Raw genomic sequence first — 19,145 nt, forward strand, 5'->3', positions numbered from 1 at the left:
GCGGGAGTCATCTAACCCGAAATTGGCCAAATTCAAGTGCACCTCCTCAATGCGCCACGTGTCCTAAAAACATCCAACTTACAGTTATCGCTGTCGTGGCAAGCCTGCTCCTACCCCTTATAAGCCGGAATTAGTAGCTCCCATCAAAAATTCCGATGACCCCACTCCACCTGCAAAGTCGCTGACACATCCTGTTACAGTAGAAGATCTATTACGATTCTTAACTCTGACCTTACAAAATTTTCTGCCATCTCAACGCTCGCACGTTCTCAATCAAATCATTCACTCTGCTAAACTTCTGTATAATCTCCAACAACACGCAAGATACAGCGGATCCGACGTCCCTTTCCAAATACAATCTATTGAATCAACTGTCTGAACATGACTTGTCTCTATAGTACTACCATTCTTCTTTTCCTATACGTTATGGCATACAACCTGTTATTTCTTAACATACGGTCTTTCCTCACGCATCAAGTGCTGTTTCAACAACTTCTTTTGGAGGAGAATATCGCCGCTTTTGCATTTAATGAAACATTTCTAGCTCCTTACATAACCTGATTTATTCCCAAATATACTCTCCACAGACACGATGGACCGGGCAGCGCACGTCTGCATGGTGGAACAGCCATTGGTTTACATTATTGCATATCACATCGCACTATTACATTACCACACACATTGGAGTTGCCAGAATATAATGTTGTATTATTATATCTCAAGGGTCATACAATAGCCTTTGCAACCATCTGTCAGGCAGAGACACGATATACCTTACCAATTTTTCAATACCTCTCCGATACCTACCGCAAATTCATTATCATGGCAGACATCAATTTTCATAGTAGGCCTCAACATGAGAAATACCGATTTTTGGATTTTATTAGTCTTCATACAACCGGCACCTTTCATGCTACCACAGCCAACTCGTCCCTCTAGCAGCACCACACCAGATATCGTAATTTATTCCACAGCGATTAATTCTCACATCACTATTGACGTCTTACATTCTTTGGGGAGCGATCATGTTCCAATAAAACTAACTAACTAACTAACTAACTCTATGGCCTATGGAACCCGGAGGTTCAGTGCCGCGTTCACAAAAGCTCTCCACTGACTTCTATCCTTAGCTAACTGCATCCAGTTTCTACTTTGTATTCCCATCTCTGCGAGATCCATCTTAATATTGTCCTCCCATCTGCGCCTAGGTCTTCCTAATGGTCGTTTTCCTATGGGTCTACCAGTCAGTACTTTGAAAGCGTTTCTACTTTCTTCCATTCTAGCTACATGACCTGCCCACCTAAGCCTCCTACACTTGACGACCCTAACAATGTTGGGTAAACCGTATAAACTATGTAGTTCCTCGTTATGAAGCTTCTGCCATTCCCCATTCTCGTTCCTCTTGTGTCCGAATATTCTTCTCAGGATCCTGTTCTCAAATACTTTCAGTCTATGTTCTTCCCTCAGAGTAAGCGACCATGTTTCACAACCATACAGAACAACAGGCATGATTATCGTTTTATATATTTTAAGCTTCAAATTCCTCGACAGAATTCGCGACGACAAGAGATTTTGAACCGAATAGTAACACGAATTCCCTGCTTTTAGTCGACATTTAATTTCTTCGTGAATATGATTTTCGTCTGTTAATATTGATCCTAAATATTTGAAAGTATCCACTTTATCAAAAGCATTATTTAATATTTTAACGCCTCCACAATTTGCCGTATTACGGTCCCGACGCACTTCCATGTATTTAGTTTTCTCTGCATTTACTTCTAAACCCATGTCGCTGCAAGCGTTTAATAAGATCTCTGCATTTATTTCTACTGTTCTCCTATCATCCCCTATTAAATTTACATCATCAGCATATGCCATAACCTGGTGAATGCCATTCAACTCTATGCCCTGGTTGCTATCTTTGATTTTCCTTATAGCGTATTCCAGCACAAAGTTAAATAATAATGGCGACAACGCATCTCCTTGTTTCAGGCCATTTTCGACGTGGAAGCTCGTGGACAAAAATTTTCCTACCCGGACTTTACTTTGGGATTCATGTTCCAATAAAGCTATCATTAACTACCAATACTTCTTCATACAATACTATACACAAAGAGAAAGTGTACTTATATCATCAGGCTAATTGGCCAGCCTATCATGAGACCATTACACACTCTCTCTCGGCTAATTTTGCCTTAACGTCACAACATGACCTTGACAACGCCGTTACCCGACTCACTCAGACCTTACAAACAACAGCCCAACAGCATATTCCAACAACCTATATTACTCCGCATAAAACTGAACTTCCTCCACGATACCTACCTCTAATTACTGCAGCTCGGCGTGCTAACAGAGAATACACTCACAGTCGTAACTTAGAAGCACTTCGCCTCCATGGACACTATCTGTGCATAATTCACAATTATATCGTTGCATACAAACGCCTTCTATGGACCAGAACGTGTAACAAACTGAACGAAAACACACATCCTACCAAATATTGGCGACAGTTCAATCAGCTCATCGGAAAATTTCAACGGACACCTTACCCATTAGTTGTTAATCAGCAAGCACTATCTTCTGATCAAGACAAAGCCAACACATTTGCCCAACTCTTTCAAAATATCTTCACTCCTCTACCTGGCTGGCATACTCCTTTATATCTAAACGCAGCTGTCGATAGTCGATCTGACCCCAACTTACCACATGTACAACTTAATCCCAATCGCGGCCTGGAATTAGATCGTCCACTTGCAGTACCGATTCAACCTATTGATATACAGGCCATACTCCTCGACAAACGAAATTCCGATCCAGGCTTTCACGCTATTACCTATATTCTGATTAAGAACGCCCCTCCTGTTGTCTTCACCATACTAAGTATCATTTATACATTCATACTTCGAACTGTTTTTTTTTCATAACTTGGAAGTACTCAAAAGTCTTACTTTTTCCAAAGCCTAATAAGCCTCTTTCTGACCTCACGTCATATCGGCCGATATAACTAACATCTACACTAAGCAAAATTTTGGAACGCATATTAGTTCGCCGCCTCCATGACCATTTGCAGAATCACGAGTTACTTCCCTTGCATCGAGCTGGGTATCGACGTAACTATAGCATTCTAGATCCTTGTTACGTCTCAGCACTTCTATATATATAGAACCAATTCAATCGAGACAATCCATCTAGTCTGGACACATCCGATCTAGCAAAGGCGTTCGATAAAGTTTGGCACCAGGGTCTTATATACAAGTTATACTCTTTTCAACTTCCCCACTCTTACATTGGAGTTATACATTCCTTTCTTACAGCCCGACTTGCCTACATCTTCATCAATGATGTTCTGTCCTTTCCAGTCTTTTTGAATTCTGTCGTTCCACAGGGATCTTCTCTTTCACCCCTATTATATTTGCTGTATGTATCCGACTTACCCACTACTCCTAACGTACAACTTTTCCAATTTTCTAGCTGTCAGTCGGACAATTACTACTATTCAATATCGCCTTCAACTGGCAATTGATGCTTTTGTTGACTGGTGCGACATCTGGCGATTGGCAATCAATGCTACGAAAACGCAAGCGAACGTTTTCTTACCATGTGGACCACGATCACGGGTCGATCGAAATCCCCACTTGCTACGTCTCCATGTTGACAACAGTCCGGTTACAATCTATAGTACTCTTAAATATCTTGGCGTTGTATTTGACTCCAAGCTCACTTGGATGCCTCATTTTCTTACTGTCATCAAGAAAGCCAAAAACCGACTCAATTTACTAAAACGCCTAACAGGTAGCACGTGGGGTCTAAATTCTTCTCTCCTTCTCAATACATACAAGGTTTTCATGCGCCCAATTCTAACTTATGGCCACACAGCCTGGATATCAGCTCCCCCTAAATATTATCTTAAGTTAAGCATCCTCGAATGCCATGCGTTTCGTTTAGCCTTTCGCATCCATCACGCCTTCTTTATGAGCGCATCAATTTTCCTCTACTATTATCACATCTTGAGGCCCTCCGCTCAAAGTACATTCACAAACGCATTGAAGCTGCTCATCCCATATTCCTGAGCATTCTGCGCAATGACCGAGACTATGACATTTCCGTTGTATATTATCCCACACCTCTTCAGCATCTGATGACACTTTACAATCTCAACATCGGCCAAGACATCATTGATCCAGAAGTTTTTGACATTTATCATCCTGCCACAGTTTCACCACTCATCTATCCATTTATGCACAGTAAACCATCCACTAACAGGGCTGATTTGGTCTCCATTCGTTCCTGCGTCGCCCCACTAACAGAAGATAACAGCATTTGTCTTACTAACATCACCCATGTGTTGTGGCGTCGAAGCACTTCACCCTCATACTATCTATCATTGCAGATCTAATCACAGTCGTATACTTAGCTGATAAAAATAATGCTTTCATGGCTCTCCGTGTATTCACCTAATCACCAAATGTTTGATGTATCTATTCATTTCAGGCACTGCAGTTCCAGCAAGTATACTTCCGATATACATGACACATCTAGGGAATTACATTATTACTATAGTAGAAGACTTCAAATTTGGATATTTACAAATGTTTGTAATACTGTAGGGTCCTCAGTTTGTACACTGTAAAAAATGAGGCGTTGAAACAACACAAAATGACTACCACTTTAGCGTGTTACTTGTGTATTAATTCTGCACCAACCACATCGCCTTCCTAGCATATCAGAAATAACTCGTTACTACCTGAGAGAATTTACATTGGTATTTATCGTTTAATATGAGCAAAGCTTTGTGAAATATATTTGGCACTTATGCCAAGTAACGAATAATGTTCTATGTTTTCTGTAATCGGTCACAATGATATTGTTGTAAGCCTGAATCGTCTGACAATAGATACATAGGCAACAGTTCTGTCATCTTCTGTTCATACGTGCTAAGACACAAGAATAGCAGACAAAGAAAATAGATGAAAGCACTCCTATCTATGTAACTATTGTCAGATGATTCACAAGTTTACAACAATATTATTGTGATCGATTACAGAAAACATAATGTTATTAGTTACTTGCCATAAATGCGAAATACATTTAGCAAAGCTTTGCTCATAGCTCATACCAATCAATAAAAAACAATGCAAATACTTACAGCCAGTAAGGCGGTATTTCTGACATGCTCTGAAGGCGATGTGGTTGGTCACATACTTACCCAGCTGTCGCAATACAGCTTTCGTAACGAGTCTAGACTATGTTCTTTGCGTGCGTGTGGACGCACGGCGAACGGAATTCAGTTTCGGACGTTAGGTTACGAGAGATCGAGGTTTACGCAAGTGGAAGCCTGTTGAAGTACACTATTATTGTGTATTTTTTGTTCATTTCGCTTCGCTTTACTCACTTCACTGTTAGCTCTGCAATTTTTCTCATCACTTTTAGTATCCAGCTATGGATACCGGCCAGGCTTCAGGACCATCAGCTTCCCGGATATCCACTATATCTATGAAGGTAGAGAAGCGGAAGCCTAGTAGGGAAAAATCTAAAGCCGAAATAAGACCTGATCGATCTCGCACACCTATTAACAGTCCAGTACCGCCAACACGATCGCAAACCAAAAAAAAAAAAAATCACCATACAGATGATCACAGCATCTCTAGGTCAGACAGTGAACGTATCATCATCGATGAGGATTTTCCTCTTCTAGCACCTCCGAAGCTAAAACCACAAGTCTATAGTTATCTTCTTCAAAACTATGATCCTAAGTACCGGAATGCGAAGCTGCTTCTCTAACAAATTTTAAAATACCGACCACGCTCCGAGATATCTCAAATAGTACATACAAAGAACGGTTTCATCATCAAATCACCATCAGCGAACTTCGCTACGACAGTCCGCGATAAACATAGCTTTGAAGTCTTCGGGAAAATGCTTTCTTATCTCCGCTGACTAGTAACAGGCGGAAACAACGCCCACTCCCACGTCAACCAACTACCATGTCGGTAGTGATCCGCGGGGTTGATCAATCAATAACGGATGCAGAGATTGAAGAACTCCGAGAAGAAGCCTACTCCTTCAAAATAATGTGTCCGTATTCGCAATAATCAGGGACCTACTTACATGGTCCGGATCTTGACCACTTCGCAAGACACGATAAATGATCTTCTGGATAACGGTGTTTTCATCTTCAAAAAGCGACATCGTGTCGAGCCTTCACGATCACCAGCACCACTTCCTCATAGATGCGAAAGATGCCAGGAATACAACACGCACTCCACTGATCGCTGCACAAACCAACGCAAACGCGGTTACTGCACTGGACCTCATCCAACTCGATCTTGCACTAATCTTCAACAAGCTCCTACTTGTAATACTTGCCACGAAAGATCTCACCCAACTTAAAGTTATAAATATAAATCTCAACCTACTCCGGAACAGACTAAACCTGAACTTGTAGTACCATTACGTACTCATGACGCCCAGAATCAAACAGTGGATACACCAGTGGAACCAAACTAATTCGTTACCCTTCATCAGTTATTAGCATTCATCACTTTGACACTTCAGAACGTCCATCCTTCTGCACGACCACTCATGTTATAGCATGTTCAACACACCGCTCGGAACCTTTTCCATCTCGACTTCCATGCTACCTATAATGGTCCCAGCGTCCATTTCCATGCAGCTCCACCCAAAACTACAGTATAAATCTATCTTCAATATGGCTTTGTCATGGCTCTCATATTCTTATTCCTCAACATCCACTCGTTTTCCACTCATAAAACTATTTGAACAACTTCTACTGGAAGAAATGTGAATACTTTCATTCTCAACGAAACGAATCTCACTTCCAAGCTCACTTACCGTCTTCCAGGCTATCAAATCCTTCGCCAAGATAGTACCCTACTAGCCCGCCGCGCCAATGGCGGCGTTGCTATAGGTTTCCCACCTCACATACCTTACCGTCTTCACTCTACTCCGCTCCAAAATCTACCACAACACCTAATTACTACTCTCTATTATAAATCATTATGTGTAACAGTAGCCACCATTTATGTTCGCCCCGGTCACTCAATTCCACTGTAATTTTTCACTACATCTCTAACACCTTCCGTCATTACATCATCTTAGCAGACATTAACATTCACAGCCGCTCAGATAGAGCTAAGACAACTTTCAGGAATTTTATTGACACAATCACGACGGGTATATTACATCCTTTACCTAAACCCCCCGCCCTGAATCCAATACCACTCCAGACATCGCCATAACGTCATCTCTATCACAGCGCATTCACATCGATATCTTAGGTTCTCTGGGAAGTGATCATCTTCCAATAAAACTCAGCCTCGGAGTATATCTACCACATCTCCACGACTCTTTTCTCGTTATAATAAGGTAGATTGGACGAACTATCGCATTTACTTAACACACTCTCTCGAGAAATGCGCTCCTCCTAGTACAGAAGATGAGTTATACTCTACCTTAGATCATATTACTATCCATATTCAAGTTGAATCCGAGAAATTCATTCCCCATTCTACATATTCACCTCACAAACCTTAACTACCCCCACAATATGTTACTCCCATTCAGCTTTCGTCAGTTTTATAAAGAATATGTTCCATCTGGTAACCGCGAAGCTCTTCAACATCACAGAGCCGTCCGCCGTACAGTCTCCAACTACATTAAAGCCTATAAACTAAGACAATGGATCAACGCTTGCAATTCTCTTAGTGACTCATGCCACCCTACCAAATATTGGAAGCGTTTTAACGCACTCACCGGAAAATACTCAAAACGTCCTATCCACTCATTCATCATGATCAAGCACTCCACTTCGACCAAGATAAAGCTAACGCCTTCGCTACTTACTTACAGGATATCTTTATGTCATTATCTTCTACGTCATTTTCGCCATCATCCCACAGAGCGCTTTAACGTCTCTTTTCCACATCTTCAACCTGACGTAAACCACACAGTCTCATCTCGCAAAACACTCAGTGCTCCCATCACTTCTGCTAAGATCACGAATGTAGTCTCTCGCAAACGCAACACCACTCCAGGCATCGATAACATCTTGTATCGCCATGTGAAAGAAAGCCCACCCGTTCTGACCAATCTCCTTGCCCTCATATATACTTTTATGCTTCGTACCGGCTATATACCCACTACATTGAAAACGTCTAAAGTTCTTATGTTTCTTAAACCAGAGAAACCTCCCGACCAAGTATCCTCTTACCGTCCGATTCAGCTCAGCCGGGTTTTCACTAAAATTCTGGAAAAAATAATAGTACAACGTCTTCATCTCCATCTTTCAAGGTGCAATCTTCTGCCACTCCACCAAGCAGGATTCACCAACTTAGCACAGCAGTACAGGAAGCGATAGATTCATTTGCCCTCTGGTGTGATAAATGGACAGTTAAGATCAATGCCAGTAAAACTTAAACTACAGTCTTCCTACCACCTAATAAACGCCCCAAAGTTCATCGCAATCCATCTCTGTTGAATCTCACCGTTAACGACACTCGTGTTCAGCTTTCTAAAACAGTCAAATACCTGGGACATACATTGGACAGACACCTTACTTGGAAAGAACACCTACAAGATGTCACAGGAAAAGCTTGTCGTCGACTTAACTTATTTAAACGCCTAACTGGCACAACTTGGGGCCTTCATTCAGAACTTCTTTTAAACACCTACAAAGTATTTCTTCGCCCAGTGCTGACTTATGGCCATCCTGCTTGGATTGCAGCTCCCCCTTCCTAATATCACAAACTTAAAGTCCTAGAACGACACGCCCTTCGTATAGCCTACCGCATCAAACTTCCCAGTCCAACTCAGATTATGTACGATCGAATGCATTTTCCTCACATCTATTCCTCCTCGAAAAGCTTCGCCTTAAATACTTTCAGACACGTCTCAATTTTCATCACTCACTCCTCCGAGATATTATTAACGCTCATACCAACTTTGATCTTTTACATCCCGTCCCATGGAGGGCATAACCCTCGGGCGGATAGCTAGCCTAGGCTAGCAAAAAAATGTGGTTGGTGTTGAATTGACACACAAGTAATACTGTTAAAATGGTAGTCATTTTGTGTTGTCTCAACACCTCATTTTTTGCTGTGTAACACTAAGTAATAAATGTGATATGGTAAGCTTTCACTTAATATATACATCAGGTAAAATAAATAATACAAACTTTATGTTGAGGTGCCAAAATAGTTAATAGGGTGTTATTGCGGAGTATGCTAAAGGACATACCTCCATATTTGCAAATCGATTTTTGTCAATTAGTTTAGAAGTTACAATGGTGTCTCAAGATAAATGTGCTTTCATATATATAATACTTACAATTTCTTTACTAGTACTCAAGATATCATAATGTTATTAATTCAATATCAATTCAAAGTAACTAATATTACCTACTGGTCCTTGTGGACCAACCACTCCTACTAAACCCACTTCGTCCAAATTGGGGTCGTACACTCCAGGTTCGCCTTCTGGACCCTGTCTTCCTGGCGGTCCTTGTCTTCCTGGTTCTCCTCGGGCACCCTAAAAGTTAAATGCAAACACATTAATCCATTATACTGTATCCTTCTTTATTTGCCCGTACGGTTTTATAATGTACACCACTGCATGCTGTTCCGGATGCATGCAGACAAGATCGATGAATTATTAGAAACTGCACGTGTAACATATAGCGAAGTGTCACACTTTGTAGTTTAGTCTGTCGCGATTTAAAATGAAGTGCAATCCTGCTGCAACTGTAATGGAATATAATAGGGGACAGTAGAGTGTCATACTTATGTCTTATTAAACGCTTGCAAGGACACAGATTTAAAACTAAATGCAAAGAAACTAAATATATTGAAATTCCCATGACCGCAATACTGCAAATTATGGATGCGGTAAATATCAAATATTGCTTTCAAATGAGTACGTTCAAATACTTAGAAGTGAATATTAATATTAACATACCCAAACCATGTCCGTGAAGAAATTAAACGCTAAATAAAAAAAGTGAGAAATTCGTGTTACTGTTCAACTCAAAATCTTTTGTCGTCGCAAATTCTGTTAAGAACCTTTCATACTTAAATATATAAAACGAAAATCATGGACGTTGTACTATTTGGTTGCGAAACATTATCACCTATACAAAGGAAAAATGTACACCGAAAGTATTTGAAAAACAAAATGCTAAGACAAATATTTGCGCCCGAAAGAAACGAAAATGCAAAATGATGGTACTTTATAACGAGGAACTCCATCATTAGAAACATTTCAGGATTAACAAATCTAGAAGGTGAGCAGGTCATGTAGCCAACAAGGGCAGAAAGTACGAACGCTCTCGACATTTTAACTAGAAATCCAATCAGAAGTAGGATGACCTAAGCGCAAACGGGAGGATAATATTAAAATGGATCTAATAGGTAATACAAGTACACATAAAAATCTGTATCCAGTTTACGAACAGTGGGCACGGAAAAGATTTTGTGAATGCAACATTGAAACTTCGAGTTCCATAGACCGTAGAGTTAATTAGTTAAGTAGCTGCAAATGTAATAAATATTTTTGACTTCCTGATATAGATTTATTCAACATTAATAAAAACAGTATACTTACTAACATCCCACATGTAAATAATGATTACACACAGCTATCAGTTTGTGAAGTATCCTATATATTATCACTATATCGTAAAGCGCGATTTAGCTTAATATGATGTTAAATGGTGAATGATATCAAACCAAACATTATTACTGGAACAAATAATTTTTACTAACCTGTTAGACAATTCGATAAACCTATTGGGAAATAGTCAGTATACTAACCATTTATATAAATAATTTACCCTACACAATGAAAATGATTCTATTATAATAATTGCATTAGCTAAACATATTTAAATCCCACGATGAAACAGCAATACCAAGTTATAAACAAAACAGTTATAATTGTATTCCATTCATCAAATTTCAAATATCTAATCAAGTAAACCTTCTTGTCATCAAAAAAGATGTAGAATACGTATAATATTAAGCAACCTTTCGTTATAAGCACTAGCATATACATATAATTATCAATAATTGCTCCTTCCTTATATTAAATGATCATTGATATCTCACTGTATAATAACACGAAATATTTTTTTCATATCAGATAATTTTAAAATTCTACACCTTACAATTCCAAGCTTAATTCCTCCAATGATCTGTTTTACATAAAAGTAATAACACGTAAAAACGCACAACTATTCATTCGAAGTTAAATTATTGATGCATATACGGAATTCGATATCAATACCAAACTTCCATTCTAACAGTTTGCAGGGTTCTGTTCCTTCAATATGAACGATAAACCCTATATATTCGTAATTTTCTTTCTTTCTTCTGTTCCATCTGTTCATCTGCTTCCCCATTAAATTTAATAGATAGTATAAACATACAACTGTTAAATAACTTAAAATGCAATCAATAAACGTTAAACTAAAAGTGTGTCAAAGTGTTCCAGCTTAAAGTTATCTCCGCAAATGTACCAATACAAATCATTAAATCAATGACTTCAAATCTAAGGCAAAAGCGTTCTACTTTGATAGAGTGGCCCTATAAACTCACGGCTTGTAACAATGCAAACGTACATTTCTCGGAATTCCTGAGTTTACTTCTCCATTCAATAATTAAACCTTAACATGCAAAGCCTACAAAAAAATTCAAATTTAGATACTAAAAACCTGGCATCCTTATAAATATTATAAAAAGCTTATTTACAAATATACGTACACTACTTCATAACAAATCTCACTTCACTTAAATAGTTTAGGTTATTTCTGTAACAAATCATCCATATGTATATAAATTATGAACCATGTATAAATAAGGATGACTTCAATACCTAGGATTCAGGTACATGCTGTTCCAGAAAGAATAGTTGCACTCTTTATTGCTGTTTTGAGGCAAAAATTTTCTAAGTCCAACTTCGGGTATCTTCAGGAAACAGTAAACCAGGTTCGAACCCCAAAGCCAACCTTTCCAATCGGGATGTGTAGATGTGTTTTTCTTCTTTTAAATATAATAAGACTTGTTGCCAAGTGTAGAGAAAAAGTAACATTGATTGAAATACTTAATGATACAATATTTCGAAACCATGTATTAATGTTAGCATATGCTTGTTTTAGCATTTAGCTTTCCATACGTAAAAGAACATTCAATTCTGTAAAGGAACCTTTCCAATGAAAGCAAACACAGAGAACATAGTTTAAAAAAAAGAAAGGAGAAAGAAAGCCACAGAATTTGCAACAGATAAGAATGGCATTGTTCGGAACTTCAGTTAGCTATATATCAATAGAAGTACCTCGGTCACATCCTCAGTGTCAAACAGCGAGACTTCTAAATCATAATGTCATGAGTTCGATTCCCGTTCGGGTCAAAAGTTTTTTGTATGAAATTCTATTTTTCTCAATGTATGAAAATATATAAAATAATTACAAAAAAGTAGGACGGAAGAAAATAGAACAAGTGAATAGTTTTCGATACCTGGGTAGTATTCTTAGTAATGACATGAGGTGCGAACGTGAAATAAAAGCAAGAATAGGAATGGCGAAAGAAGCCTTTAGGAGGAAGAAAAGTCTGTTTTGTGGGACCTTGAATAAAGAGTTGAGAAAAAAACTCAAAAATGCTTCGTGTGGAGTGTTGTACTGTATGGGGCGGAAACGTGGACATTACGTAAAGGTGACGAAAATTGACTAGAAGCCTTCGAAATGTGGGTGTGGAGAAGAATGGAAAGAATTAGTTGGGTCGAGCGGAAAACGAATGAGAGAGTGTTAGAAATGGTGGGTGAGAAAAGAACACTTTTAAATAGTATTAGGAAGAGAAAGAGAAACTGGTTGGGACATTGCCTAAGAAGAGATTGTATCATGAAGGACGTCCTAGAAGGTATGGTGGCGGGAAAGAGAGGGAGGGGGCAAAGGAGACTACAAATAATGGATGATATTAAAACAGAAAGATCATACGCGAAGACGAAGAGGTTAGCGGAGGACCGTACAGCATGGAAGCTTCACAGCTGCGGCAAGTGACCTGCAAATAAAGGCAGAATACCTATCATGATGATATATAGGCCTATATATCAGGGTATAAGTAATTATTATTTTTATAATGTAACATCTGAGATATGGGAGATTTTCACACAATGTCGGTATTCTATATGTGAATATTAAATACAAATCAAGAAAATCGTGTAATAGCAATAAATAAGTTATGTAGTGTGTTTACCTGCAGCTATTTGTCATACGGAGCTTACTTCTCAATATTCTCATTACAGCAAGTGATTTACGTTCTTGAAAGGAAAAGAGAATGTGAAGGTATAAACAGAAACTATCAAACTCGAATCTTGGCTCCTGACTCAAAACTCACGAACCCCAAAACCATGTAAACAGGAAATCTACGAACACGAAGTCACGTCTAAGAGACTCATTTATACTTTAGAAAGAAGGCAGCATAGGATTTCTTTCCAAAGAATTTCAGTTCCAAAGGCTTTTGCACATGGAAGTGGTCTTTTGCTCTCAGCCTCTTATATATAAGTGTGTGTGTGTGTGTGTTCCATTACAATTCTAGCATGCCGGGACTAATTTTAAATACACTTCCTACATATAGTATTTACAGTCTAAAAAAGACTATTGTCGGGGTAAGCTATTCGGGATTAGAGGGGGATATATATACACAGTAAAGGAGACCGATATAGTGTCGAATCTATAGTTCTCGATGTCGCAGATATTAATAATTACAACCCCGATAGTATTTAAAGTGCAAGTTTAACTCCCATCGTAAAGCTCCTTTGTGACTAAGCGTATACCGTACACGCTTTCGGCGTAGAAGACCAGGTTCGGCCTCCAGCGGGAAGTCATGTGTAGTGATGAGTAAATGCAAGACCAAGACCAAGACCGGGGTGGTCTTGGTCTTGGTCTTGGTCTTGCACACCCAGTCTTGGTCTTGGTCTTGGTCTTGGTCTTGCATGCAAGAGTCTTGCAAGTCTTGCATTTAAGAAATCTTATGCTTTTCTTAGGTAAATTTTACTATGGATATAAGGGATAATAAACTCTATAATGCGCCAATAGCAACGGAAATACAATGTATGTTTCTAAATGTAATATAGGTTAACTTGGTGTAAGTATGATGATAGTGTACAACATAGATGATGACCTTTATTTTTTTAATGGGTGATCACGCTTCACTACTTATAAGATATGCTAAATCACAACGTTTCGTAATCTGTTTATATTTTTTTAACATATACAACACTCCATTGGTTCCCAAACTGGGGAGGCTACCCTTACAACGCATAAAAGAAAATCAAGACGACACAGATTATTATTGAAATACCATGAATTACAAAATTATTTTTACACTCTAAAGGCGCCAGATTTTTCTTTTCATGGACATTACGCAAAAGCGACTTTAAAAAATTGCAGGCTTTCGAAATGTGGGCATGGAAAAAGCAAAGAGAGAATTAGCTGTGTTGAACGTAAAACGAAAGAGAAGGTGTTAGAAATATTAGCAGTAGGAGAAAAAGAAGAATTTTAGATATTGTTAAAGAGGAGGAAGAGGAACTGGTTAGGATATTGACTGAGGAGGAACTGTATTATGAGGGACGTGCTAGAAGGTATTGTGGAAGGAAAAAGAGGGAGGGAGCGAAGGAGACTGTAGTTGAAGGAAGGTATTAAAACAGAAAATTGCTACGTCAAGGCGAAGTGCCTAGCTGAGGAGCACCGAACATCAAACCTTCTCAGTTGCAGCAAGTAATCTGCCAATAATGGCAAAATAGCTATGATGGTGATGATGACATGTTTAGCAACATTGACCAAAAAAAGAGAGAGAAAATTAAAATAATAATTATTATAATCAAACCTCTTAATATTTTAGAATAATTTGAGTGGAAACTGAAAATGACTCAACTCCCTATGTCTTGTATAAACTCAATTTATTTGAATACTTTCGACCTGTGTTAGAAATACAAAATAACGGCATCAAACTACAAGTTATTTGAAGTGTCACTTGTGAATATGGATTACTAGCATCAATTATCCACTTCGTTGGGTTAGACCAAAAAGAATAGTAATATATTTCGTCAGTCAGTCACTTTTTACTATTAGTGAAGCGCTCTCTGATATCGAACGTTTTCGATTATGGTATTTTTATATTTCTCTCCCATCCTCCTCCCCAAGTTGGTTGGCTGAATTGGATTTAAACGGCTTCAGAAGTGTCACTGTTCGTCTCAAAGACACCGAAAACTATGGATTCGGCAGTAATATCGGTCATTTTCAATAAACATATATATCTCCTCCTCCCCTATGTTGCAAGGCACGGGATCGGAAGTGTCATTGTTCACCTCAATGACCTCGAAAACCATGAGTTCGACATTAATAATTGTCATTTTCGATTTTTTTTAATATCTCCTTCCTCCCCCAAGTTGCAGTGCTAAATTTGCATTTAAACGGGATCACAAGTATCACTGTTCACCTTAGCGACGCCAAAAACTATAGATTCTACACTAATATTTGATCATTTTTTATCATTATTATGTATTTCCCTCTCCCCCAAGTTACGAGGCTGAATTTGATCGTAAACGGTATCGGAAGGTTAGTATTCAACTCAGCGACCCTGAAAACTATGGATTCGACACTAATATTCGTTATTTTCGATCATTTTTATATCTCTTCCCTTCCCTCCGCTAAGCTAAGGGGCTCAATTTGAATTTAAACAGCATCGGAAGTGTCACTGTTTAGCTCATTGACCCCCAAAACTATAGATTCCATTTTAATATAGGTCATTTTCGATCATTTTAAAATATCTTTCACCTCCCCCTTCCCTATACAGCACCGTCAAAGTGATATGACAGAAACCATCTCAGGTCCGATCCTCATCTATGTTAAAAATGAGATCGAGTTCGGTCGGGTGCTTCAAGAGTTACAAAATTTTATTTATTTTTGTACATTTTCCATCCCCTTCCCCTCCACTAAGAACTACCGTCAAAATGATTTGACAAAAATCACCACAAGTCCTAACCTCATCTATGTTGAAAATTTGATTGAGATCGATCGATTGGATCAAGAGTGATGAAGTCACAATGACAGTCACTTATATTTTTAGGTTTTTACATATATATTTCCCTCCTTCCCCTCCCCTACGTTGCACCATCAAAGTAAAATTATAAAAGTCGCTCCAGGCCTGAACTTCATCTAAGTTGAACATTTGATCAAGATTGGTCGACTGTTTCAATAGTTTTATATATATATATATTTCCCTCACACCCTCTTCCACTACGTTCCACCATCGAAATGAAAGGAAAAACGAACTGTAAAAAACTTTCCAGGACCGAACCTCATACATGTTAAAAATTTGATAGAGATCGGTTCAAGAGTTATTAAGTCACAATCTTAGTCACTTTTATTTTTGTTCATATTGATTTATATACATCTCTCCCTCCTTCTCCTTCCCTACGTTGCTCCGTCAAAGTGAACTGACAGATAACATTCCAGGATTGAACATCACCTATGTTAAAAAATTGATCGAGATTGGTCGTTTGGTTCAAGAGTTATTAAGCTTTATTTATTATTTTATAACTCCCCCTTCTCCCCTCTCCTAAGTTTTACCGTGAAAGTGAAATGATGAAAACACTTCCAGGCCCAAATCTTATCTATGTTGAAAATTTGATCGAGATCGGTCGGGTGGTTCAAGAGATTAGTAGTTACAAAAATAGTCACTTTCAATTTTATAATATAGATTTATTGTAGTATAATATTATATCACTCAATCCTCGATGTGCCGTATACCTGAGGAGGCTAAAAGTTATATTAATAAACAATTATTCAACGTACAAACATCCGTCTATGAAATCAAACTTGCGATCACATGCACTAAGTTTTTGTCAATGTTATGAAAATGTTATTTCGATATTAATTTTATGAGAACACATTAAAAATTTCCACCTGATGCTTGAGTCTCGGAGCAAGGCCACACCCGTCGGCACCAATGGTGTACGGTATTACCGATGTTCAATACAACATTTCTCTTTAGTTTTGGAAGAAGAACACCACTAATATGCTTTGAAATGAAATGAAGTATATAGTTTAACGTCCCACAATTATGCATCAAGGGTAAGGGAGACGGTAATATGAGAAATGACTAAAATGGTGGAATGAAGAAAGTAGGAGGAAAGATAAAAACACTGAGAAAATCCACGCACACAGTGTTTGTCCACCAAAAAAGCTCACAGGGCGCAAGGTGTGTGGTTTGAAAACGAGCAATATCTACAGAAAACGCGAACAACTAATTCAGAAAACGACATACTGTAGCTATATGTTACAGGGGCAGATCGACTCACACGGATTGCATAAACTACTGGGAACACATTCACTCCAGCAGCATTTTTACTAAAGCCAAGAAATCCATCTCCTTCCTTTTTACATTCTATATATATATAAAAATTCAAGTAGTGTCGGTACTTGTGCAAGACTCTTGGTCTTGGTCTTGGTCTTGCAGGTATGGTCTTGGTCTTGCACCCCTTGGTCTTGGTCTTGGTCTTGCATCGGGATTCCTGGTCTTGGTCTTGGTCTTGCATGCAAGACTCTTGCAAAAACTGCAAGACCAAGACTCTTGCACTCATCACTAGTCATGTGGTTCGGATTTTACGTTAATTAGTAGGTCCACGTCTCATATAGCCTCACTGCTGAACAGGACGTTAAACTCAAAGTCAACTCAATCGATTCAAACCCCATCATCATTGTGGGCGATAAAGGATGAAAAATAAAATGTCTTAAGTGCTGAGATTAGTGTGTAATCCATAGTTTGGGTTCGTCAAGCTAATACAATGCCACGTTTTCGCATGACCAAATATGTCACCTGGATTTTAAATTTACAGTGCGTTGCTCACACAGCGATAGATATTTTAATGTATGTATACGTGTATATTCCAGAAAAACTCCGGAATGTCTGCAGCAACTTTTACCGAACATGGGAGACATATTACTTTCAATCTAAAAAAAATCTATTATGGAAGTCGGATACCCCAAGGAATCGAAGTTAGGAAGAGTGACATGTAAAAAATAGTGTAAATCGACTGATCGTAGAGTGTTATCCGTAGTAGTCCAGTAAAGATAGGATTGAGAAAGGAACTAATTAGTAACAAGCTGAAAATTGGTATGGAAGTAGGGGGATGTGTCAGGAATAACATACTAAAAGTCCCCTAAAATCCCACTGTAGCTTTTCCCGCAATTTTGAAAAATGTCCGCCATCTTTAGACGACGACAAGGAATTTATGGAAATCGTCACCCTTTATGTTTATTCCTCTAGCCACCGTTCTAATTATCACAAAGCCATGAATCATATATGGTTGGAAAGCTTGAAAGACAGAAAATCTAAGTAGATAACATAGTCTATATGCCCATCGTGCTAAATTTCTAGAAGAAGAGGAAGAAGAAAACAGCTTTTTTATTTAAAAAAGATATATTTTCAGAAATCATGAGAAGTTTCCAACACTGACAGTTATTGCACACCAATGAAACACCACCAACAGATGTCCTTGATATTTATCTCAATCATAGCCAACAATTACACAAATTGGTGCAATACAAGCCGAGAAAAAAATATAACTTATGTTACTTTCTGACCTCTGTACAAAAGTGCATAAGGTGACATACACTTTCACAGTTCTAGTCACCTTCTTTTATCACATAGGACCAAGAGTTATATATCATTGGAAATCTTAAGAAACGTAAATTCGAACGAGGTAACACTTATACTAATCAAGCCCAATTTGTGGAAGAAGCGCAAAACTCTAAATTTCGGGATAAAACGTGATTTTCGCAATAAATTCTTTAAAACTTGCAACACTGACAATTATCGTATGTTAACAAAACTCAGTTACCGTTTTCACTATTATCATGATTAATTTACTCTTAAAATGGCCAACGTTTTTCCCAATGGAGTAAGCTTTTATGATACATAGTTTTACATCACTTAAATATAGCACAAAAATCATTTATTGACAGCATTAGAAAGTAGCAGAAATTGGTAGTCTCCTATTCATAGGAAAATCGTAATTCACACACTAAAAATAACTCTCAACTACAATAGTCATTTGAATGTAATTTTCTA

At 38.3% G+C, this 19,145-nt stretch overlaps 1 protein-coding gene across 1 annotated transcript in view; it reads right to left on the bottom strand.

Annotated features, from left to right (window-relative positions):
* LOC145693355 (uncharacterized) overlaps window positions 1-19,145 on the bottom strand; it is a 1,690,974-nt gene that overhangs the window by 1,131,297 nt on the left and 540,532 nt on the right. Inside the window, exon 8 of the mRNA XM_081769282.1 lies at window positions 9,420-9,549. Within this exon, the coding sequence (XP_081625408.1) occupies window positions 9,420-9,549 (130 nt within the window). The remainder of the gene's footprint in view (window positions 1-9,419; window positions 9,550-19,145) is intronic.

This window comes from Thermobia domestica, chromosome 8, assembly GCF_964235325.1.
Source record: "Thermobia domestica chromosome 8, izTheDome1.hap1.1, whole genome shotgun sequence".
Classification (NCBI taxonomy): domain Eukaryota; kingdom Metazoa; phylum Arthropoda; class Insecta; order Zygentoma; family Lepismatidae; genus Thermobia; species Thermobia domestica.